Source organism: Chiloscyllium plagiosum, unplaced genomic scaffold (assembly GCF_037043375.1).
Source record: "Chiloscyllium plagiosum isolate Xiang-an unplaced genomic scaffold, Cpla_swu_hap1 HiC_scaffold_22, whole genome shotgun sequence".
Taxonomy (NCBI): Eukaryota; Metazoa; Chordata; class Chondrichthyes; order Orectolobiformes; family Hemiscylliidae; genus Chiloscyllium; species Chiloscyllium plagiosum.
In genome coordinates, this window is record NW_028270160.1 from 15,679,433 (window position 1) to 15,704,123 (window position 24,691).

Here is a 24,691-nt window from a genome sequence, read left to right on the forward strand (position 1 = left end):
AAGGGCCTGTTCTGTGTTGTACTGTTCTATGTTCTATGATGGAGGATGATCTTTTTTCCTGAATGTAATAATATTTTACTTTTAATAGCTCCTATTTTTGTTGTGTACAATATGCTTTATCGAAGATATTGAGACAATAGTCATGTTCATTGTTCCCTTAAACCTATCCAGCTATATTTTGTGTGTGTCGCTCTCTCTGTGCCATCCTTTGCACAGCCTGCATATTAAGCTGTCCCCTTGGAACCATGGAGGACATATAAGGTTTCGGAATGGGAGAAGGCTTTCTGGCAATTATCACTTTATAGGAAGAGCAAATGTGACAGAATAGGGTGGAAGCCCTGAGACTGCCAACAACATCAAATCAATTGCCTCACCTTTGGCCATTCGCTCCAACCCTGGGAACCTTTGGTAACTTGAAACTAGTTTGTAAAAAAAAAAAGAACAAACAGGCTCTGCTGTTTGAGTGGCACAGCCATGCCAACCCTCTTTGGAATTACTGAATATGGTTCTACTGCCTTCTGAAGGAAGTCACACAGATTACTGTCACCCAACAAGAAATGCATTTTTCGTGTCTCAATCTGGACAACGTTCAAAACAATTCTTTTTAAATAATGACGCCTATCTTCAAAAAACACAGGATTTGGATGATGCTGACTTAGTTGGTTTTAAAGTTGATAAAAGACGAACATCTTGCAGTCCAGCTGATAAAGTTACTCTTGAAGTGCTGTAAGAGAGTGATTCAGGGCTCTGACCCAGTGAAGATGAATGAAAGTGGAGGTGGTGGTGTCCCACACACATGCTACCCTTTTTGTTCCAGGCAGTGGAGGTGATGGTTACCTCCATAACATTGCTGAATTCTGCACCTGCCTCAGGTAATCAACTGATGAAACCCTCTTCCGTCCTTTCTTACCAAGATGCAATTGTTCCAATGTATTCCTGGTTGACCTCCCAAATTCTATACCCTCCCTGCAAATTTGAGTTTACTCATAAGTTTGCTGCCTGTGTCCTAATTTTCATCAAGTCCACATTTGACCATCACTCTTGTATTTACCAATTTGACTCCAAGTTTTGCAAATACTTGATTTTAAAATCCTCACCCTTCTTTGTAAATTTCTCCAACGTCCTCATCCCTTCTACTCCCTGTAATCTTCTCCAGCCTTAAGACCTCCTGTGATATCTATGCTCTGCCAATTCAGGTCTCTTTAGAATCCTCAAAAATGATCAATCCAGGACTGGTGGCCATGCCTTCTGCCTCAGTCCCTGGGAATTCACTCCCTAAATGTCTCCAGTTCTGTACCCACCCTATTCCATAAAGATACTTCTTAAAACCTACCTCATCTGATCACATTGTTCTGTGTCAAACTTTGTTTGGTAATGTTTATTGAAAGCCAGGGAATGTTTTATTATGTTAAGGATTCTTATGCAAAAACAGGTCATTTATGTTGTTGTTTAGATGTTTCAATTAAATCGGCCTTGGTGAGTTTCTGCAAGAGACTGGTAGGTGGAACACATTGACATAGTGAGACTGCAATGTTGGTGGAAGGAGTGGCTGCTCAAAGTGATGAATGGAATGCCAATCAGGTGGATCACAGAAAAAGGGGGCGCCATTTGGCCCTTCCAGCCCCCACCATTTATATTATCCACTGCCAATCTACTCCTTTCCTCCTATATCCTTGCAACCACTTCCTTCCAAACAAACATCCAAAGCCATTGTGACTGCCTCAATTAAACCTGCCTCCACCAGACTTCTTTACCCTAAGTACTCGCTGTGTGAAAATATTTCTTCTCACATCACCCTTGCTGATCAAGTGCATCCCAGGAATTTGTGGGAAGTTAGGGAAGAAATTGCTGACAGAGTATTATATATAGCCACAGATGGGGTGTGGAGGACTGGAGGATGGATCATGTTGTGCCTTTATTTAAGAAAGGCTGTAAGGGGAAGCCTGGGAACTATAGACTAGTGAGATTCTGACATCAGTGGTGGGTAAATGTTTGGAGATAATTCTGAGAGATAGGATTCACATGCATTTGGAGAGGCAAGGATTGATAAGGGACAGTCAGCATAGCTTCGTGTGTGGAAAATAGTGTCTCACAAACTTGATTGAGTTTTTTGAGGATGTAACCAAAAAGATTGATGAGGGCACAATGGTAAATTTTATCTACGTGGACTTTAGTAAAGCCTTTGACAAGGCTCCTTGTGGTAGGCTGATTAGGGATTCAGAGAGAGCTTGTCAACTGGTTACAAAATTGGCTTGATAGTAGGAGACAAAGGGTGGTTTTTCGTTCTAGAGGTCTGTGACCAGCAGTGCTCTGCAGAGGTCACTGCTAGGTCCACTGTTGTTGGTCATTTATATGAACAATTTGGTTGAGAATTTAGGAAGTGTGGTTACTAAGTTTGCAGATGACACCAAATGTGGTGGTTTAGTAGACAGTGAAGAAGGTTTTCTAAGATTACAAAGGGAGCTTGATAAATTGGGCCAATGGGCTGTGGAGTGACAGATGGAGTTTAACTTGGGTAAATGTGAGGTGTTGTAATTTGGTAAAACAAACAAGGACAGGACTTATATAGTTAAAGGTACGGCCCTGAGTAGTGATGTCGAACAGAGACACCTAGGTGTTCAGGTAATAATTCTTTAAAAGTTGCATCACAGGTAGACATGGTGGTGAAGGTGGCATCTGGCAGTTAGAACAGTGAGTACAGGAGTTGGGATGTCATGTTACAGCTTTACAAGACATTGGTAGGATTACATTTGGAGTACTACATACAATCCTGGTTGCCATCTATAGGAAAGATTTTGTTAAACTTGACTGAATGGAGAAAAGATTTTCAAAGGTGTTGACAGAAGTGGAAGACTTGAACTATAGTGAGTGATGGAATAGACTCTGGATTAGTGGTGCTGGAAGAGCACAGCAGTTCAGGCAGCATCCGAGCAGCAGTGGTGGAATAGACTAGGGCTGGTTTCCCTGGAGTATTGAAGGCCGAATGGTGACCTTATATAGTTTTATAAATCATGAGGGGCATGAATAGGGTGAATAGTCAGGGGTTTTTTTTAACCTAAGGTGGGGGAGTCCAAAACTTTAGGGTATAAGTTTTAGGTGAGAGGGGAAAGATATAAAAAGGAACTGAGGAGTAACTTCCATGTGTGTATGGAATGAGCTGTCAGAGGAAGCAGGTACAATTACAATATTTAAAAGGCATCTGATGTTTATACGAATAGCAAGAGTTTAGCGGAATATGGGCCAAGTGCTGACAAATGGAATGAGATCAGATTGGGATGTCTGGTCAGCACAGATGAGTTAGTCCAAAGGGTCTGCTTCCCTGCTGTATGAATCTATGACTTTATGGTTGAGACAGGTAAGAGACATTTGGACAGGAACGTGGATAGAAAAGGTTTAATGAGATATAGGCCAAACACAGGCAAATTAGTCTAGTTCATTTTAGGAAACCTGACATGGATGAGTTGGTCCGAAGGGCCTGTCTCCGTGCTGTATGATTCTCTGCTAAATCTGCCCAATTTTCACAATAATGAACATACATCTCCAGTTGCTGCACTGACTTTTACTGCCACAAGATGGCAACAGTATCCCACAGGATGGACATGTTATTTTAACCAGAGCTGACTACAGGCCATTGAGGTGAGCTCCTACCTCTGCTTGGTCAACTGCCATCAGTTTCTGCTCACATTTTCTCTCACTCTCTTTGGTCTGATATATCAAGTCAGAAAATAATTCTCCCAAATTTATGGTCTTAGATTAATAATACTCTCCACCTCCAATTAAACAGATACCTTAGGAAAGCGCTAAATCCTTTAGGGCTGTTTCTCAGGCCACATTAGTTTGGACACTGAAAGCAGTTTGCTATCAGTTAGAGGCTTCTAAATTCAAACCCTGCTCCAAGGCCTGAAAATATAATCACAGCTGACACTGCAGCCACTATTGATAATATTCTGTTGCAGTAGGGATTATGAAGGAACGGCATTCCGAAAGCTAGTGCTTCCAAATAAACCTGTTGGGCTATTACCTGGTATTGTGCGATTTTTTTTGTCCACCCCAATCCAACACCGGCACCTCCAAGTCATTCCTTTATATGGTACTTGGAAACTGAGAACAGTTTGTAATTTTAGGCAGATTACAAATTCACATGTTTCTATTGTTTTTTAAAATAATTTTCAGGATGAGTGTGTTGATGGCAACCCAGAAATATGTTCCTATTTCTAACTGCCTGTAAGGAGATGGGAATGAGCTGCCACTTTAAATGTCTGCAGTCCTCGGCATGTGGAGACACCCACAACGTTGTTCGGAAGAAAAGTCCAGGATTTTGAACGAACTTCAATGAAGGAATAGGAATATAGTTCTAAGTCAGAATGGCAAGTAGCTTGGCAATGAACTTGTGATGTTTTTATGCATCTGCTGCCTTTTTCCTTTCGAAAGTTAAAGCTGAGTGTTTGGAAGGAGCAGCTTCACAATAGTACTAATGTAAAGCACAGTAAGTGGAACATCATCTTGGCTTGATGACAGTGGCTTCTCAGTGGAGAATACCACTCGGGTTGCTACTGCATGGTAGAAGTGTGAAACTGCTAGCTTCTTCTGTTGCTCAAAAGCTTTGAGACATCTTGATAACCTGGGGTATGCTGGGCACTATGCAGGACTGAAAGTAGCAGCCTTAGGCCAATTCATACATTTGTGTGACATACACTCAGTAATGACCTTATCTGGATAGCCATTAACTACTGTGTGCCAGGAATTATACCAACAACCAATTCCCATCGGGCTCATAATATGGTTCTCTCACACTTACTAGAGACATAGAAAATAAGAACAGCAAGAGGCCATTCAGCCCCTCGTGCCTGCTCTGCCATTCAACATGATCACAGCTGATCATCATGATCCCGTTTTCACACCATACCTTTGATCCCTCTAGTCCTAAGAATTATGTCTAACTCCTTCATGGAACATTCAATATTTTGGTCTCAACTGCTTCCTGTGGTAGTGAATTCCACAGGCTCACCTCTGTGGATGAAGAGATTTCTCCCCATCTCAGTCCTAAATAGCCCACCCGACATCCTTAGACTGTGATCCTGGTTTGGACTTCACAGTCACTAGGAAGATCCTCCGTATACACTGTCTAGTCCTGTTAGAATTTTATAGGCTTCCACGAAATCCAGCCTCATCCTTTTAAACACCAATGACTATATTTCTAACTGGTCTGGTCTCTCTTCATACTCCTAGGCAAAAGTGAGGATTGCAGATGCTGGAAACCAGAGGAGTTTAGATCACAGTGGTGCTGGAAAAGCACAGCAGGTCAGGTAGCATCCGAGGAGCAGGTAAAAATTGACGTTTCAGGTAAAAGCCCTTCACCTGGGCTTCCTGATGAAGGGCTTTTGCCCGAAACGTCAATTTTCTTGCTCCTCGGATGCTACCTGACCTGCTGTTCTTTTCCAGCACCACTGTGATCAAAACTCTCTTCATACTCCTGCCATCCAAGTGACCAGTCTGGTAAACCTTCAATGCACCCCTCCACAGGCAGAACACCTTCCTTGAGTGGAGATCAAAATGCACAGAAAACTCCAGTTGTGATCTCACCAAGGCCCTGTACAAATGCAGCAAGACATCCCTGCTCCTGTACTCGAATCCTCTCACTACGAAGGCCAAAATACCATTTGCCTCCTTCACTGCTTACTGCACCTAATTGCTTACTTTCAGCAACTAGTGTATGAGGACAACAAGGTCTCACTGCATTACCCACCCACACCCCATTCAGGTAATATTCCGCCTTCCTGTTTTTGCTACCTAAGAGGATAACTTCACATTTATATAATTCATCTGTCATGCATTTGCCCAGTTTAACAATGGTTAAACATGCCCATCCTTCAATTCCACCTGTCAATAAATATGAAATTAAAAAAAATTGGGGAAAAAATGATACATTTTCGAATGCAATAAACAGTTAACATTCACAACTTCAACAGTCACCAAGTGTCAAAGACTCCAAAAAGCCAGACTGCTGAGTGGGTTAATCTCAGGAGGAAGGGGTAAACACAGAAGATCCAAATGAGGGGAGAACACTCAAACCAGGTGAGGACTGATATTCAGTAACTCATGCTGGGCAAGTGTGAGCATGAGTGCACAAAGAACCAAAAACAGAACAAGTCCTAAATGCACTTGGATGATGATGCCCACTCCTCAATAAATTGCAGAGATTTGTGAAAACCCACTTTACAGGTGATCCAGACATTAAAAGCTGCATGTAGCTGAGACAGAACCCTTCATATTCAGAGCCTATGCTGCGTTTAGGTAGCTGCTTTCAGACAGAATGAGTCAATAGTAACGACCTGCATTTAAATAGTGACTTTAATGTTGGAAAATGTCCCAAGGCACATTGCAAGAGCATGATCCAGCAAGAACTGACACTGAACCACATGAGGAGATATCAGGATGGACGATTCAAAGCTTAGTCAGTGAGGGAGGCTTTGAAGAGCATCGTAAAAGGAGGAGAGAGAGGGGCAGAGAGAGTGTGAGAGAGGCAGAGAGCTTTCGTGAGGGAATTCCGGGATTTGGGTCCAGGCAGCTCCCAGCATGGGATGAAGCAAAGCCAGAACTGGAGGAGCCCAGAACTGAGAGAGTTTTAGGGTTGGAGGAGTTTACAGAAGTAAGGAGCTAGAAGCAGCTGGAGAACATAAGAAATGTGAACAGGAGTGATCTACACAGCCCCTTCAACAAGATCTCAGACCTTGGTTTACAACCCGATTTTCCCCGCTCAATTCCCATATCCATTAATTTCCCTTTTTATCAGGTGAGGGGAAGGCTTGGACATGGCTGTGATTCCCCTCCAAGGGGGATTAGCTTGTCTATCATAACTGTTCAGACATGGAGTTTGACCACACCAGGAAGGCACCTGGTTTGATAGCTGTGAAGTTTGACCTTCAACAAATATGGTCGGCATGGTCAGGAATGAGAGATTGGTCAGAGGAACAGAAAAACCTGCTTACCTGATGCTAGCTCGCATATCCCACTGTCTGATGTAGGTGTCATATCCACAGGTCAGCACCACTGAGGGAGTCTCGTACAGGATATCCAGGACTCCTGCTCCACGACGGAAATCGGACCCCAGACAGCTCTCAAGCTGGCCACTAGAAGAGAATACAAACACAGTATTAATTGTGAGCTTACAACTATCAACTGCTTACAAGAAAGAAATTGCATTCATATACCATCTTGAATTGCCTAAAACATTTTACAGCAAATTAACTCAATGAAGGATAGTCATTGCTGTAATAATGAAGGAAATACCACAGCTAACTGTCCTATAGCCAGCTCTCACAAACAGGAATGTGATAATGACAGAATAATCTATTTTAGTGGTTCTGACAGTGGGTCATCAGGTTGAAATCTTAATTTTATTTTTCTCACTGTAGGCACTTTGTGTCCTGCTGAATATTGTCAGCAATTTTTGTTTGTTGTGCTTTTTTTTTTGGTTGGGGTGTAAAATATTGGCCACATCACTGGGAATACTCTCCCCCTCTCTTTTTCAGCGTAGTACCATGGAGTCTGTTACTCCTACCGGAGAGGGTCGATGGGGTCTCAGTTTCACATCTCATCTGAAAGACAGTCCCTCTGACTGTGGAGCTGCCTCTCAGGAGTGCGTTGGGATTGTGTGTTTGTGTCTTTGGAGTGCAACCTGAACACTTCAACAAAAATCTCAGTATTCTGGTCACTGAGTCATAACTGATGTAGAAGCGCTGAAATTGGCCTCAGTTTCTCCAAATAGGTGTTGGAATGAGACAGAGGGGTTTTTGGAAGAAATCTGCCATATTTTCTGCTCCTAATCAACGTTCAATGTGGATGTGTTGGGTGGAGTCAGGATGGGTAGGAGTTCAACGAATAGCTGACACACTCAATCTGGGCTGACCCTGGGGAATGAACTTTCATTGGGTACCCAGGGGAGCTCACAGCCCAGTAGACATGACAAATAAAAAGTAATAGGATCCCAGAGCACAGTCGGAAGCCATTCTGTGCTTGTTGCCTGTATGAGCTCTCAATTCACCCTGCTTCCTCTGCACCTCTGCAAACTTTCCCTGGTCAAGTATGAATTTAATTCCTCTTTGAAAGTTTCCACTAAATTTGCTTCCACCACCCTTTCAAACAGCATATTCCACATCGCAACAACTCACAATGTAAAAGGAAGACCTTGTTGTTCTTATATCCATCATTAACCGCTGGTTACCAAGCTTACTGCTAGTGAAGTAGTTTCTCTCTCACGCCCCGTATGATTTTGAAAACCCAAATGCGATCTCTTAACTGTTTCCATTCTAAGTAAAGGAACACAAGCTTCTCCAGATAATAGAAGTCCATTCCAGTCAATCTTCTTTGCGTCTCCTCCAGGGCTTTGAAAGCCTTTCTAATGCTGTGTGCCCAGTACTGGATAAAATGCTGCAGCTAAAGATTTAACCTGTGCTTTAAAGTACACCAGTAGTTTCACGAGCATCTGTGGAGCGAGCGGGAAAAATGAAGGTTGGTGATTGCCCATTGTCTTTTACCCTGTAGGCAAACCTCTCTTCCATACTGAAAACATTCAAAGAAAGCAATCCTTTATTTCTGCCCATGGCCACAAGTGTGTTTGAGGGAAAATACACTTACTACACAACACTGAATGAAGTTGGTGAGAACTCACAAACATTCTAAAGAGCCATCCGACTGCACAGATGCAGAAAAGAAAATGGACACTTATTTAATTTGCCTGACCTGACGTGTCAGCGGGGCCAGACTTTATTAAGATGGAGACCACACCAAAAGCCTTAACAGAGCAGAGAAAAAAGGCCAATGCAATGTTAAAAAATAAGTAAACACCTTTGTCTGGGGGAATGGTTTGCAAAAGGAGATTATTAGTTGAAGCATGGTGCTCCCAGATCTAACGGAGTGCCCCAGCACAGGCCAAGCAGTGACTAACTACACTCCTCTGATCACAGCTAGCCACACACTGGGGTAGGCCCGTTCCTCACTCACTTTCCAAAGAGAAGATTATGTAGAGTAACAATTTCTTTGTCAATGTTCAATTCTCCCCTTGGACATGACTGTGCATGACTACATTGCACCTCGATACTTTGTCCTTAGCAACCATTTAGAGCAGCTAAGCTGGCCTTAGCAACAGTCTCTTGTAAGCATCCCCCGACAAGCTTTATCATCAAGTACTTCAACTAATCCTTAACATTAACCTGGAGTGGTGTGTTATTGTGTGGCAGATTCTCAACGTTGGAGGCTGCTTAAACCTATTGGATGTATTTTAACCCTTGCTGCTCTGTCGCGGCATGAACAGGAGCATTTGTTCCCTTAACAATTAAAGAAACTTCAATTTATATAGCACTCTTAATACAATGAAATGTGCCAAGGCACTTCACAAAAAAAAAATGATTATGCAGCAAATTCAACACAGCCATCTAAGGAGATTTTAGATCAACTGAAAAGTTGGTCAAGAGGTGAACTTAAAGGAGCATCTTGAAGGGACAGAGAGAGAATCTGAGTTTTTCCTAGAAGGAATTTCAGAGTTAGGGCTCAGACAGCTAAAGGTAAAGCTGCCAATGTAGGAGTGATTAAAATTGGGGGTATGCAAGAAGTCAGAATTGTAGGAATGCTGAGATCTGGAAGATCTAAAAGATTAAAGACTTAACAGCAATCTAGGTTTGTTCAATATATCGTTTTAATTGCATAATATTGTGATCTTTTGCTATAAATTCTGTGTCTTATGATCCTGCCCCACTAGCTCCCTGAAGGAGCAGCGCTCTGAAAGCTAGTGCTTCCAAATAAACCTGTTGGACTATAACCTGGTTTTGTGTGATTTTTAACCTGAACCAGTCTAACAGTGGCACCTCCACATCAGAGATCTGGAAGGGCTGTAGAGGTGGAGGATATTACTGAAAGAGACAAGATGGTGGAAGGATTTCATCTTATGTTCCGCTCTCAGATGAAATCTGTGCTTCACTGAGTATAAACCTTCTCACACTCTTATTTCTTGCCTATACTGATCTCTACATGATGTCATTCCCTGGTCAATTGTCTTCAAAATTCTCAGCTTCATCTTCAAGTCTCTCCATTGCTTCAACACCTGAAACCTCTTCACCCTCCTGTAGCTCAACATCACCGTTCTTTGTTATTCTACCTAAACATCATGGTCTCAATATCTTTCTCCTTACTTTAAAACCTGTTTCTTTGACCATGTGACAATAAACAACTCAGTCTTTACATCACAGAAGACCATTCAGCCCAACAAGGCAATACTCGAGTTTTGGCTCCACACAGGACAGCACAGGGGCACAGTGGTCAGCAGTGCTGCTTCACAACCACCAGAGAGCCAGGTTCGATTCCAGCCTCAGGTGGCTGTCTGTAGGAAGTTTGCATATTCTGTGTCTGCGTATGTTTCTAATGGATGTAATGATTTCCTCCCACAGTCCAAAAATGCGGAAGTTAAGTGGATTGGCCATGGTAAATTGCCCAGTAATGTCCAGGGATGTGCAGGCTAGGCGGATTAGCCATGGAAGATGCAGGGTTATAGGGATGTGAGTCTGGGTGGAATGATCTTCAGAGGGTCAGTGCATACTCAATGGACCTCTACCTGCACTGTAGGGATTTTATGATTCTACATGAATCTCCTCCCACTTAATTTAACATCTTCTCCTCCTACAATCCCCACCAACCCCACACATCATTTTGTGAAGTACACTAATGAAATGCAAATTGCTGAGAAGTGGGAATACTCTCTGTACCAAGCTGCTTTTTTGCGTTTATACACACATTTTTCCACAGTTCATGTGAAATAAAAGTTTACTCTGCTGAAACTGGTCATAACTATTTCCCAAAGATATGTGGTTCAAACATTACAAAATATTTCCAAAGAACTCTGGCACCATATGAAAGCAAGATCACCGCAGGCACAGCTAAGGCTCATGGATCACGGATCACAGCAGCATGAACAGAACAAAATAAGAGCCAATATTCAGTGAAACTGCGAAGAGGCATTCTTCCTCGTCCAGCCTTCCTTCACTATCTAGCATTCTCGCTGGAGTCAGAAGATTGTGGGGTCAGGTCCCATTCCATAGACTTGAGCCCCATGTTCTCGGCTGGCACTTCAGTGCAGTCATAAGGGAGTGCTGCATCAATAAATCAATCATCTCTTGGATGAAACATTAAAATGAGGACTTGTCTGGCATATGTGAAGGAGAGTAAGGTACATTCCTAATTTTTATCAACAAGACTATAGATTTTTTTTTCCCTCCACTTTGTTTATGGGACAGGAGTGTCACTGCTAGATGAGCATTTATTGCCCTGGAGAAAGTGGTGGTGAGCTACTTTCTTGAGCCACTGCAGTCTTTGAGATGATGGGGCAACCACAGAGCTATCAGGAGGGGAGTTCCAGGATGAGAGGTGCTGGGGTTGAGTATGGAGACAATAGGCAGTGGTTAGGAGGTGAAGAAAGTGGCAGCTTTGAAGATCATTCCAATCACTGAGACAAGTAAATTCATGATGTTCTTGCACTTAGAACTAAAGAGGAAAATGTTGGTGATTTGAAGATGTAGTTTAGCAGAGATAAAATGAACTCTGCGTTACTTTGGTCTTACCTCCTGGGTAAGTAATAATGCCTGGTATGGTCTCGCCAAATTTGCTAATAGACAACAAAGACTCGTCACGTGCCCAACACACTGAACTCAGTGGGTCTCAGACTAGTTGGTGAAACTGGTCCACATTCACCAACAGTGATGGGAGACAATGAGGGCAAGAGGACAGCAATTCAGGCTGTTAGAAACAAAATTAGTTAAGGAAATTACTCCTGAGTATGTAATTGATAGATGGAGTCGGGTGGGTTTCCCCCCAAAAGGAAAGGGTAAAACTAGTGGGATGGATGATAAGCAGAGGTACAGACACAAGGAGGTGATTAGAGATGGCACAATCAGTGATCAAGACCTCAGAGGGGGCTTGGAGTGGGGCTGTGCAACCTGTAACTCCAGATCTATATGTAAATCTTAATATTTCATTTGCAGAATCCAAACTTTTCCAGCTGGATCATAATAAAAGCCTAAACAAAATTAGATGAGTTTTTATTATTGTGATGAAAGGCAAGCATTATGTTGCACTTTAAGGTCTGAAATAATTATTTTCACATTGTGTCCAGGATACACCTGTTCAGTGGCATACTGCAGTTCAACAAAGTTATAGATAACACTTTGGTTCAGAGAACAGGTTTCGTGCTTGCCACCATTATTGCATCTACATACTCCTACAGCTGAAACAATAAATTATGCCAAATATATATTAATCCTGAGAATCAATAGCTGCAAAATATGTCTTATTCTGTATAACATAAGTACAAGTTTGTCATAAAGACAATTTTACTGATAGAATTAGTTTTAGAAGGTTAAAATGGTGAGAGTTCAGAGTTAAGTTGATTTTAATTTAACTTATTTTCTATTGATACATAAATTCAATACAATTACTTTAATTATTTACATTCAAGTTATCTACTCAACCAGAGATACCTGGCAATTTGCCGAGTGTTTGATTTAAAAAATGACAACTTGTAGAATTTTCCATGCTGTACATCTCTATGACTCTAATTGTCAAATTTTCACCTATGGACATGTAGTAGTTTTAAAATCAGAATTATTACAATACAGGTGACCATCATTCAGCCCGTCATGTCTGTGTTCACTTTCCAAACTAAATTCTCCCATAATGCCTTTCTCTGGCCTTCCTCCAAAATTCTGAACAATGTTACTTTTCAATTAACCCTCTAATTCCCTTTGGAATGCCTAAACTGAAGCTGCCTCTCCTACGTTCTCAGGCAGTGTGTTTCAAATCTCCTCCTAACCTTCACTTCTCCAAGAAAACCAGTCCCAATTTTCTCAAACTACTATTTTAGGCAATTTGATTTTTGTTTTCAAAGTCTCTTCAGGTGACAAACATGGCTAAGCCCTATTGGGAACTGATCTGAAGGATGAGGCTAAGGGAGGATAAGAGGGCACCAAGTTCAGCGGAGAAGAAAGAAAGGGAAATGACTGGAGGTTCAGCACATTGCACAAATTGAGGGATGCAATCATAAACAGAATATAAGCCTACAGAAGAGGAAGAAGCCACTGGTCCAAGATGATTGTATTGGCTCAATGAAAGCTAATCAATTTGTTCCAATTCTCTGTTCTTTCCCTTGCAAATTCCTCACCTTGAATTATTTCTCCAATTCCCTTTTGCAAGTTCCTAGAATCATCCCACTGCTCTCTTGGATCACGTTTTTCAGATTATTACAAAGCAATGTGTGTGTAAATCAAAGTTTTCCTCATCTGCCCCCAACTAATCTGGGATGTGGCTGTGGGTTGTCTGACTCTTTGTTAGGGAGAAAGGTTTCTGGAGAAAAGCTGAGTTGGTGGTCTGTAAGTGTGGGAGAGTGTGTGGGTTGGTGAGCACAAGATTTGACAATACTACATCTAGCAGTGAGTTGGCTTGGACAGTTGATCAGGCAAGTATATAACAGAATCACATAAGTCCTACAGTGTAAAAAGAGGCCATTTGGCCCATCGTGTCTACACCAACCCTTCAAATGAGCATCACTACCTAGTGCTAATCTCCTGCTTTTTCCTCACATCCTTGCACATTTTTGTTCTTTTTAGATGCAGGAACAATTTCTTTCTATCTATTCTTCCAGCCCAGTCGTGATTTTGAAAACCTTATGTGAATCTCCTCTCAGCTTTCTTCTCTCCAGGGAGAACAGTGCCACATTCTTCAAATTATCCTTAAGTGAAGTTTCTTGTTCCTGAAGCCACTCTTGTAGATCGCATCTGTACTCTCTCCAATACTTCCATGTCACCTGGTTGTACCTCATCATGCTCAGAACTGTACAAAATACTCCAGCTGGGGTCTAACAAGTATTTTATACAAGGTCAACGTCACCCTCTTGCTCTTGTAGTCTGTACTCTGACTAATAACGCTGAGGATACTGTATATTTTACTACTGCTCTCTCAAACTGTCCTGCCGCTTTTAGTGATCTTATACATATCCATCCAAATACCTCTTCTCTTATTTTCCCTTTATAATGGTACAGCTTATTTTATATGTTTTTTCAAGTTACTTCCTACTAAAACACATCACCTCACACTTCTTTGCATTAAAATCTATAGCAAACCTTTCATTAACCAGCACCAACAGGACCGTGGATTTGCTAGTTGATCAAACATTCCAGATAATCAAGTGGTCCACATAACGTAAAAACACACACTAAGAGAAATGTAATGCAGGAGGTATATAAATCACTGTTACATTTTATTTACAGCATAAATCACTTAAATAGTAATGCAACTTTGCCTTTAATAAAACTTACCAGGAGAGAGCATTCTCACTTGTACCCTCAACTGACTACTCAGACATTGTGGCAGATTGTGGTATTTGAGGAGAAATTGACTCGAAATTGAACCAACTGTTGATATTTTGTGTGGCCATTCAATTGAACAAGTATATTTACATTAAGGTCAATAAATTAAAAATTATAATTAGTGGACAGAATAACACTGTAACCTTTGTGGTATTTGAGGTATATACTTTTTGCTGGTTTAATTCAGAGTGCCAGTTCATAAAGATGCTGGTTAAAACAAAGTTTGCTTGTATTTGCCACCTTTCAGCCAACTCCACTAACTTGTCTAACTCCTTTTGGAATTCCATGCCTTCCTCCTCGCATTTTCCATGATATGACAACTCGGGCATTTACTCCGGAACAGCCAATGACAAATGCTTGCTGTCAAGGTGTGGACCAGGAGGAGATTTTGGGATCAAGAAAAGGCGAGTTTAGGAAGGTGGCAGACGTCAGCTGAGAAATGGGACTGGATGGTATTAATTGTACAGGGGCTAAGCAGTGCCTGCTATTGAAAGAAAAGGAGTGGGCTGGGGAGAAGGGTTAAGCAAGAGTTAAAGAAAGGAGGAACTGGGAAATTGGAGTTATTCTGCTGAAGGAGAAGAGGAAATGTCACACACATGCTGTTCTTCTAGAGGAAAGTCAGATGATGTTGATATGAGCTTCCTTAAACACATCAGTATGTAACTTGGGTGTTTTATTCAAGTACAGAAGGAGCTTTATCCCTATCTAACCCACACAGTTCTCACTAGGAACTAGATTCTGAATGTCCCATACTTGGTTCATGCAGGATTGAGGGAGAATATGAATACTATACAGTATTAGACTATGCATTAAACCAGGGCCAGGAATGATGGGAAGCAGTGTGTTAACCAACTACACCATATTGTCCCAAATCAATAGCAGAACACCCCCCTACAGCACTGTACAGGGGCAGCAGAGCAAAGCAAGAGCCAAACCCCTATCTGCTCCAGCCTGCAGCTTCACTCAGAATGCAAACGAGATAGAACATGATAAAGGAGATTCAAAGGAAAAGAATTCTCAGTCAACACTTTGAACATCAAAATGAACCCACACCAGCATCACTTACTGAAACTTATTCTGTGATTAAACACACAAACAGTCGAGACCGCACAATCACTGCAGGGCATTGAAACAGGTTCTTCCCCCTTCCCTCAAATAAAAAACACAGAAAGGGGGGAAAGACAGAGCAAGGTCCTAGAGAAACAGAGACACAGATGGGCAGGGAGAGACATCGAGAGACAGGCAGGGAGAGAGATATAGAGACAGAAAGATGGGCAAGGACTGGGAGAGAGACACGCACAGAGACAGAAGGGCAGGGGCAAGAGACACAGACAGTCAGGACACAAGAGAGGTCAGCTGAGAGACAGCGAAACAGGCAGAGTATACAAGAGAGAAAAGAATAACAGAGCACATGAGAGAGAGAGAGTGAGAGAGAGACAGATAGAGGGTGCAAGACAGAGAAAGATGGGCAGAGTGTGTGAGAGAGGTGCAGTGAGTGTGCAAGACAGAGACAAAGAAGGAAAGAGTGCAAGTGACAGGCAGAGGGTGTGTGGAATCGATGGTGAGAGTACGCAAATTGGAGCAACAAGAGAGAAGTAGACCAGCAGAGAGAGAAAAAAATAGCAAAGGGAGAGAGAGAGAAAAAAAAACAGCAAAGGGAGAGAGAGAGAGAGAACATGAGTGCGAGAGTCTCTTTACACAATATTAAATTTTACTCCCTAATGTTGAGAAAGTCGCCTTGACCCCACTGCAACAGAGATCAGTTTGTTCAGTACACACTTGGGAATTCCTGAATCTTTACTCGAGTCTTGGGATATAATTTCCCACCAACCCCACAACATATCTGTGCTTTCCCCAAATCTCGTCTCTTGTGAACCGCCAATTTCCATTCCTTCCAGGATAGGTAGTTCTTCTATAACAGGATGGTTGCATTCTTGTGCAACCTTGCATTATAGACAAATCGCGCTTTAGAAACAGTTTGAAGTGTTAGCAATGTAACCACGTTACAGCCAACACACATTTTGAACGTTCACGCTTTAGAAAGTGTCCCAATTCGGCAATTGCGTTACGCGAATTCATGTTAACAAACGTGTTATAACAGAACAATCTTATTCATGGCTTCTAAGCTCTGGAATACTCTACTTCTTGACCTTTTTCTTCTCCTTTAAGAGTGCCTTAAAATCCATCTCTTTTTCCAAACTATTATTCACCTGTCATATGTCTAATGCAATTTAGTGTCAAATTGTTTTTAATGATGCACTTTGGACCATTTTAATTCAATACAATTTCTCTTACCTTTACTTCTAAAGCTATTACATTTAATCTCATCCACATAATCATTAGTTACTCCATCTTCCAGCTAGATAGCAGCACAAACCAGTGAGACCCTGTGGGCAAGTTGCATATTTCACAGCCCTGAGGTACATGTCAGCCACAAAGTTTTGGGAAATGACCACTAGCTCTACCTTTAAACTGCTGTGTTTGTGGCAGAGTTCCCAGCAATTATTTTGTTTTGGAGATTATTTCCGCAAGTGGATGAGTGGTCTTTGAAGCTTCACCTATAACACAGAACGTTTGCATTCTTAGCTGTGAGTATTGAGACCTGGCTTTAGCTCAAGTAACCCACCCCAACAGAAAGAAAATAGCTGGATTAGGTATTAGTTATGTAGAACCCATCAAACCATATATGTTATCCATGGTCCCAAGGGACTGTTAAGAAGTTGGATTATACTTGGAAACAATGGAACATCTCTGGAGTGGGAATTTTCACTTAGACACACAGAACAAATTTTAGTTCAATAACAAAATATTTTTGTCAAACTAAGATTAAAACAACTTTTCCATAAAACTTACATGTATTCCCCCATATCCGTGGGTGATACATTCCAAGACCTACTCTAGATGCCCGAAACTGCAGACAGTAGCAAGCCCTATCATTTAAATGAGAAACTTACCTTCCCGGCAGCCCCCGGAATTATTTCTGGAATGATCCATGTAGTATTTTTCAGCCACGCTAAACCGCAGATAGCTGAAACTGCGGGAACCGAATCAGTGCATACAGGGGTTCTACTGCATTTATATTTCTGTATTCAATACATAACAATGTGTTCTTGATATAATCCTGTATAGATTATATAATACCAGTAATGTAAGCTAATGTAACCGTAGTCTCAGAAGACCAAAGGGCTGTTTTCTTATCAGAGAAAGAAATGACTGATGTTAAGTCTTAACTGAGGGTCACCATGTCTCAGGTGAGGGGGACAGGGTTGAGAATTCGGAATCTTCATGGTGACCTCAGCTGGTGTCGGAATTGAACCCATGTTCTTGGTGTCACTGTGCTTCACAAAGCAGCCAGTTGAGTACAATACCACACCGCATTACTAGGTATAATGATAATATGTATAACAGTGTTGCTGGTTTCATGCCTCTGTTCACTGTACATTTAGAAACCTACTGAATTCCATTACATGACATGGCAACACATCACACTGTGGTCCTACCACATGAAAGTGAGCCCAGCACACATTGACGATAGCACCCGGGATGATCTCGCAATCACTACAAGCCATCAAATGTTTTCCCAAAACACCAATGAGCTTCAGTTAAAGCATGATCAGGGCTGGCTGTAGACTGAGTGAAGAGACACTGGGCCAGCCAGGTGCTTCATACAGCCCTTGTTGTAAGGTGCCCTCATGTTGTCCTGGTCTAACCAGCTGCAAGGATATGAAAAGTCCCAGATGAAAGTTGAGTACATCCAGTCACTTCAATGGTGTTTGATTTTTTTTTAAAAAAAAGATGTGAGAGAGAAAGTCTCGGGGAATTTGACACCTTAACAATTTCAACAAAACACTCTCACTGCAAGCAGGGTTCTTTACTTTTGCAAAGTTACTTTTTGTCCTCAGAAACAATGTTTCACATACTTTATGCCACACACACACACACACACACACACACCTTTCACAACAAGCCTGTGTCTTTCTGTCTGAAGGATTTTCTAAAAATCTGTAAAACAGAAGCTGGATCAAGCAGAGGATTGTAGGAGAGACGGTAGGAAGTCTGCAAAGGGATACAGACCGGTTAAAAGAGTGCCCAAACATTTGACAAGAAGGGATATATAATTTGAGAAAATGGAAATTTATCAACTTTTGCAAGAGAATGGAAAAGCAGAATATTATTTAAATGGCTGCAAAACCTGGTGGCATAGAGGGATTTGGGTGTTCTGGTACATGAATCACAAAATGTTAATATGCAGGAACAGCAACTGATTAGGAAGCCAAATGGAATCTTGCTTTTTACTGCATGAGGAATGGAATATAAAAATAGGGATGCTTTACTGCAACTGTAAGAGTCTTGGTGAGACCACATCTGGAGTATGGTGAACAGTTTTGGTCTCATTAGAAAAGTGATATATATTTTGTTAGAAGCAGTTCAGAGAAGGTCCACTTGACTAAATCCTGGGATAAAGGGCTTATCTTATGAACAAAGTGTGAACAGGTGCCAAATGCCAGCCAAGCCTACAACCATTTTCTTTTATATTTATACATTCCATCAGGAATGGTTAGAAGAGGATCAGAAGCAGAATCCTGACTAATTTATTTTCCCCACTTTCTTTGGCTCGTGATTCAGAGGCTAGTTGTGGCTCTTAACCATTACGTTGGCTAAGTAAATCAGATACTGAAGCTGAGTGTTTCTCGGGATATTTCAACATAAGATCATCAATATTAATCTTAAGGGAATTCAGGAGGAACTTAAAAAGAGAATAGTGAAAACAACAACTCTATCACAGGGAATGGTTAAGACAAATGGCATAGATGGGGGAATGAAACAATTACACAAGGGAGAAATAAATAGAAAAAGATATGTTGATGAAGTAGGGTGGGTGGAAACTTTTGCAAGGATAACAGCACCATGGACCAACTGGGATAAATGTGTTGAAACACAATGTAATACTCTCTCCTTCAAATAGTTTAGACAGTGCAGGAAGTAGAACACTTAAGTGATTGAAAGTGTTTCAGGCCACTGTTACTACATAAATTACTTTAATCGAACAGTACATGAGACAATCAGTATTTGAACTGCATGCAGTCAATTCAGCCTATTGTATGAACATTTGTACAATAGCCCAGGGCTTCACATTTATTTACTGGCTTTCAGAACTTCTTTTAGTGATGGTTTTGCACTCACTAAGATGAAATAAAGAAACCTACAGGATAAAACCTGGTGCATCATTGCACATTTATGAAACAGGTAACAACACACTACTAATTGATGGGGATGGCATGGTGGCTCAGTGGTTAGCACTGCTGCCTCTCAGAGCCAGGGAGCCGGGTTCGATTGCAGACTCAGGTGACTATCTGTATGAAGTTTGCACATTCTCCCTGTGTCCGCATGGGCTTCCTTCCACAATCTAAAGATGTGCAGGTTAGGTGAATTGGTCATGGGAAATGCATGGACACGGTATGGCAGTGGGTCTGGGTGGGATGCTTTGCGGAGAGTTGGTATATGACCTGCCTCTGCACTGTATTGATTTTATGATCACAGAAGGCAGTAGGTTAGAAGTCTCTCATATTAACAGTTCAGGTCAATTCATGTTATGGCATGGTAGTGACCAGGATAAGTTCCACATGCAACCTCTGGACAATGCCATATTGTTGATCATCACACACCAAAAGCTGCCACATATGCAGGTAACAACTAGACACGAAGGGAAGAGTTAGATGGCACTTACTGTGCGAATAATCATCTAAGGACACTCTAAAATTTATTTTCCCGGATAACGTCTGCCTCTTAGGGACTGCCTTCCATTGACGTGGCCTAGCACTGACCCTCTCACTGCAATCCCTGGAAACTGGTACTTTCAGTTCCAACTCCCTTCTGCTGGCATCTTCCTCTCAAAATACAAAGAATGTTGTTTGATGCAGGTGCTCTCTACAGAGTTAGAGGGAAAACAGTCAGAAGAGATAGAAGGAAAAGAATACACTGAAAAAAATTAAAGCATAGATTTAAAATATTGGCACAAACATTTACTGTGCAGTAAGTTGCATTTTTTTCAGTCTATGTAAATAAGAATAAAAGACGGAAAGATTTGGTTAGGACAAGTGGTTAATACAATCCTCAATGGAATGCTCTTACTGTTGGTGTAGCTTTGAAGGGATATCCAACACAATCCTTTCTCAGGCCCACATCTAAGGCTACAGAAGATGAGATGTATAATCTGATCAGCTAATAGTTCATTTACTGCTCCAAAACCTGCTGCTCTCAACATAACATAAGGCCACTTTAGCAAGGTGTACACCACACCCTGAACACTGTCTCAGTCAAGTGTTAGCCACTGGAATGGCAGCTGACTGTCACCCATCCTCCACATTCACTGACTTGTGAAATTCATGTTGTTGTGTTGAATGAGCCCAGAAGGGCGGTACAATTTGCAATTGATTTGATCTTTTCTTCTTTTCCAGACTGCTATTTTTCCATGAGATTTCCTGTGTGTATTTACATCTGTGTGCTTGTAGATTCTGTTTATGCATTTAAAAACTATCCTCAATTAGAACCATCATAAATCTGGATGCCTCATCACTCCAATAACTACTGGCTGCCTATCCCTCCAGTACCACTCAACTATTCTTCACCTAACTCATCCTGCCCCACCTTTACAACAGATTTCTTTCTCAGTTACATTCCCAAAAATCTGTCAAATTCCATCTCTGTATCAAAACTATGCTCCCATCACACTGAATTTCTCCCCATTATGTTCCTCCAGCGCACTGGGATTCTACCCCAAATCTTTCATCCCTCACCCTCCATTATCTCCTGCTCTCCCCATTGCTTTTCTCCTCAATATCTCATTATCTCCCCTTTCTGAGTATTTCGCTCTCCTCATGCCATATCATGACGCTGCCTCCTCTCCATTTCTCACATTCTTTTGCATCACGGCAGAGCAGGCTCGAGTAGCCGAGTGATATATTCCTGCTCCTAGTTTGTATATTGGCGATTGTTCCTCTCTTCTCCCAAATTAGCTTCACAGTCTCTCAAATGAACAGAATAGATACTGACTATTTTTAATGAGCTACCCCAACAATTGAATATGGGACAATGACTGACTGGCTGAACTAAAGAGAGAGGCTGGTGCAGCTTTGATTGGTGATCTGTGCTCAGTGCACTATTCCCAGCCAAGGTACCACCATTGGTATTAGCACCTCAGGGTCAAAGACAAGCGGGGAAATTAATCAGTCAAGATTCCTGTCCTCGTACTACTCAGCAAAAGATAAGTGAGCAGTGGGTGAGAACAGTATCAGGTTTGCTTCGAGATGCATTTTGTGGTCAAATGTCCCGCTGACATTCTCATTCTGGCTCAAAGAGAGAATCTAGTGCCTGTGAAACCCAGCCAGAATGAGCACCTCCAGGATAAAACAAGTGGGGGAGATCAGAATTTTTTTTTATAATGCAAAACTGTTTTCTAGTCCCATAGGGAATAAAATGAACTTCAACACATGAATGCCAGAAGTTGGCCTGTACACACTGGGTTGGTAGGAGGGGTTCTGGGCTTGGTGATGAGAATTAAATAAAGTAGCATAGCTCCTCGTAAAGAAACATGAAAGCAAAGGGGAAGAGTCCACCTCAAAGCTAACTGGTGAGTTTACCGTAGAGGATGAGTGAGCACAGTTTCTTTACACAGGTTGCCTGTTCTGCTGTCAAGAGTTCCTGAGGAGTATGGGCAAAAAAAAAACACTCAGTACCACTCCAATGGTTTTGCAAAAAGTATGCTTAAAAAAAAATGCAAGTGTGGGAACTGGTGGGGGGGGGGGGGGGGGGGCTTCCCATTCCGGAGTGGGAAAATTCATTTGTCCACCAAGCAGAGAACAAAGAGATCTTACAGGCACATCACTTAACCCTTTCATCCAGTCAGCACTGATCATGCAGAAGTTTCTAGAATGATGTTAAACACTACTTATTGCCAAGACACCATTTAATGAAAATTCTTTTGCCCACCGCGCCCCCACTTAACTGACAATTAATATTACTTCATATGCAAATTTTCTGAAACTCTTATTGAAGCCTGTTTGAATTCCTGATAGTTCAGGAAAATTTGTTTTAAAACATTTTCTTTCAGTCCTTATCCCCCTCCTAGTTTCTTTCAGTCTTGCTGGTGTGCAGTTCCATAGAGCTGTCTTTTGGTCCAGATGTTGAACCAGAGCCCCTTTTGAAGTACATTCAAATTCCATGGCCACTATTTTGAAAAAGTGATGGGTGTCCTGGATAATATTTATTCCTCAAATAAAATTGCCAAAACAGATAATGTATTCATTAACACGCTGCTGTTGATGGGATCTTATCTGCTACATTGTAACTGTGATTGCAGATTCATAAGTGCTTCATCAGACAAGTACTTTGGTCTTGAATGGCAGTACATTAAAAGCTATCCTTCATTTATTTAATCTCATTTGTGAGGCATAATGGGTTATCACAATCAAGCTTAGAATTCCCGAACTGCGTTAAGGCAGGGGAATGTAACTTTAAAAATCAGTTCTGAAGAGGACCCTTGCTGGAAATGTCAACTCTGTTTTTCTCTCCACAGATGCTGCCAGACTTGCTGAGATTTTCCAGCATTTTTTGCTTAATTTAAGATTTCCAGAATCAGCAGTAGCTTGCTTTATTATGATAAATCATCAACCTGTCACAGGTGAGGTTAAGATTACGATCATTCCTGGCTCTCTCTGGCTTAACATTACTCTTTGACACAGAGGATGGTTGCTCGAGTGAAATAGCACAGGTCAAGGAGGATCATTTGGGCCAAGCAGAATGCAGGGAGTTGGGGCAAGGAGGGAAATAAATTGGGAGGTGTAGAATTGGGGAGCAATAACAATAGAATATTCTAGAAACAGATGATAGCCTTGGAGCCTTGTTAAGGAGAAGACAGAATAGTTGCATTAAAAATAAACAAGATTAACTGTAGGTTTTATTTCTTTTAGAATTCTTAGAATGTTATGCCCACTTTCTGAGAGAACAGTACATCTTGTAGCAATAAATTCTCTTACATCAGCTTTACATGTGCCAGACACATCTTCTGGCCTTCATAAACTTAAACTCATCCAAACCTCTGTTTCCGATATCATAACAGGACTCAAGTTCTGTTCTCAATTACTCAAGTACTCCTCGATTTGTAATAGCTCCTGATCTGGCCACACTTTGATTTTACAATTCACATGTTCTTCCCTCTCCTAATCTCTGCAACCTCATTTGAATTTACAACCCTACAATCTCTGCACACTTCCAATTCTAGCTTCTTGTTCAATTTTATTCGCTCCACAACGGGCAATAATGGCTTCAGCTGCCGAGTTGTGAAATTTAATCATCAAACCTTTCCACGACTCTCTCCTCTCTAACTCCTTAAAACCTATTTTTCTTTTTGACAAAGTCTCTTTGCTCTCCCTCTTTGGCTTGATGTCAATTTTAGTTGAAATATGCTCTATTGAGTGCCTTAAAGGTAATTTTATTCCTTGCAAAGTCCTTTATAAATGCAAGTTTAGTATGATCTGAATAAATATTGTGATCAAAACACACAAAATAAATCAGATGTGTTGCAGAAGGCAGTTTGGCACCTCCCAGTGTATAAGCTTAGGGAGGAACAGGAAAAGAGGAGCACTGAATTCTTCAGAACACATTTAGGTGGCCTCTATATTCTGGTGCGGAGGCTCCATTGATGGGTTAAAATGCTCACAGGTTCAAGGATTAAAATCAGAGCTGGGTCACTTAGGAAAGAAGTTAGGAACATTCATCAAATGGTAGCAAATGTGTCCAAAAAGTAGCAGATTCTCGCACAATTAATCGTTTTCTTTTGGAGACGAATGGAGTTTTGCCAGAAAAGAATAAGAGGAGATATGGATCCAAGGTGTTGGGAAGAATTAAAAATTCAGTTTAGGCATGATCGCTGAATGGTGGACAGGCTCAAAGTGATCAATGACCTCTTCCTGTCTTCCAAAAGATAGTTTTGCAGAGTTACAGTATCAATACCATACACCAGATAAACTGGGATTGGCCTCAATCCATTACTCTGGGTAAAAGCCCATCCTAATCCGATGAGTATCCACGCAGTATCGGCGATGTAGGTTTTTGGGAAAGTAGAGACCTGCAGGCCATTGTACCGCCACAACGTTCTCTGAATTGGATGCAATCTTGCTCTCACCTTCAGTTACTACTCCAAATGAACACCAAGCTAACTCCTTTCTGATTTTGTCAGCTGGAAAATGTTCCTTCAAACAATTGTGGATTCTTGGGGACAGTTG

The 24,691-nt window shown here is 41.5% G+C and overlaps 1 protein-coding gene across 4 annotated transcripts in view; it reads right to left on the bottom strand.

Moving 5' to 3' along the window:
- Positions 1-24,691, bottom strand: part of fbxw4 (F-box and WD repeat domain containing 4) — a 145,654-nt gene that overhangs the window by 6,057 nt on the left and 114,906 nt on the right. For all 4 annotated transcript variants that reach the window (XM_043712925.2, XM_043712923.2, XM_043712924.2 and 1 more), the window contains one exon: positions 6,990-7,130. In XM_043712925.2, the coding sequence (XP_043568860.2) occupies positions 6,990-7,130 (141 nt within the window). The remainder of the gene's footprint in view (positions 1-6,989; positions 7,131-24,691) is intronic.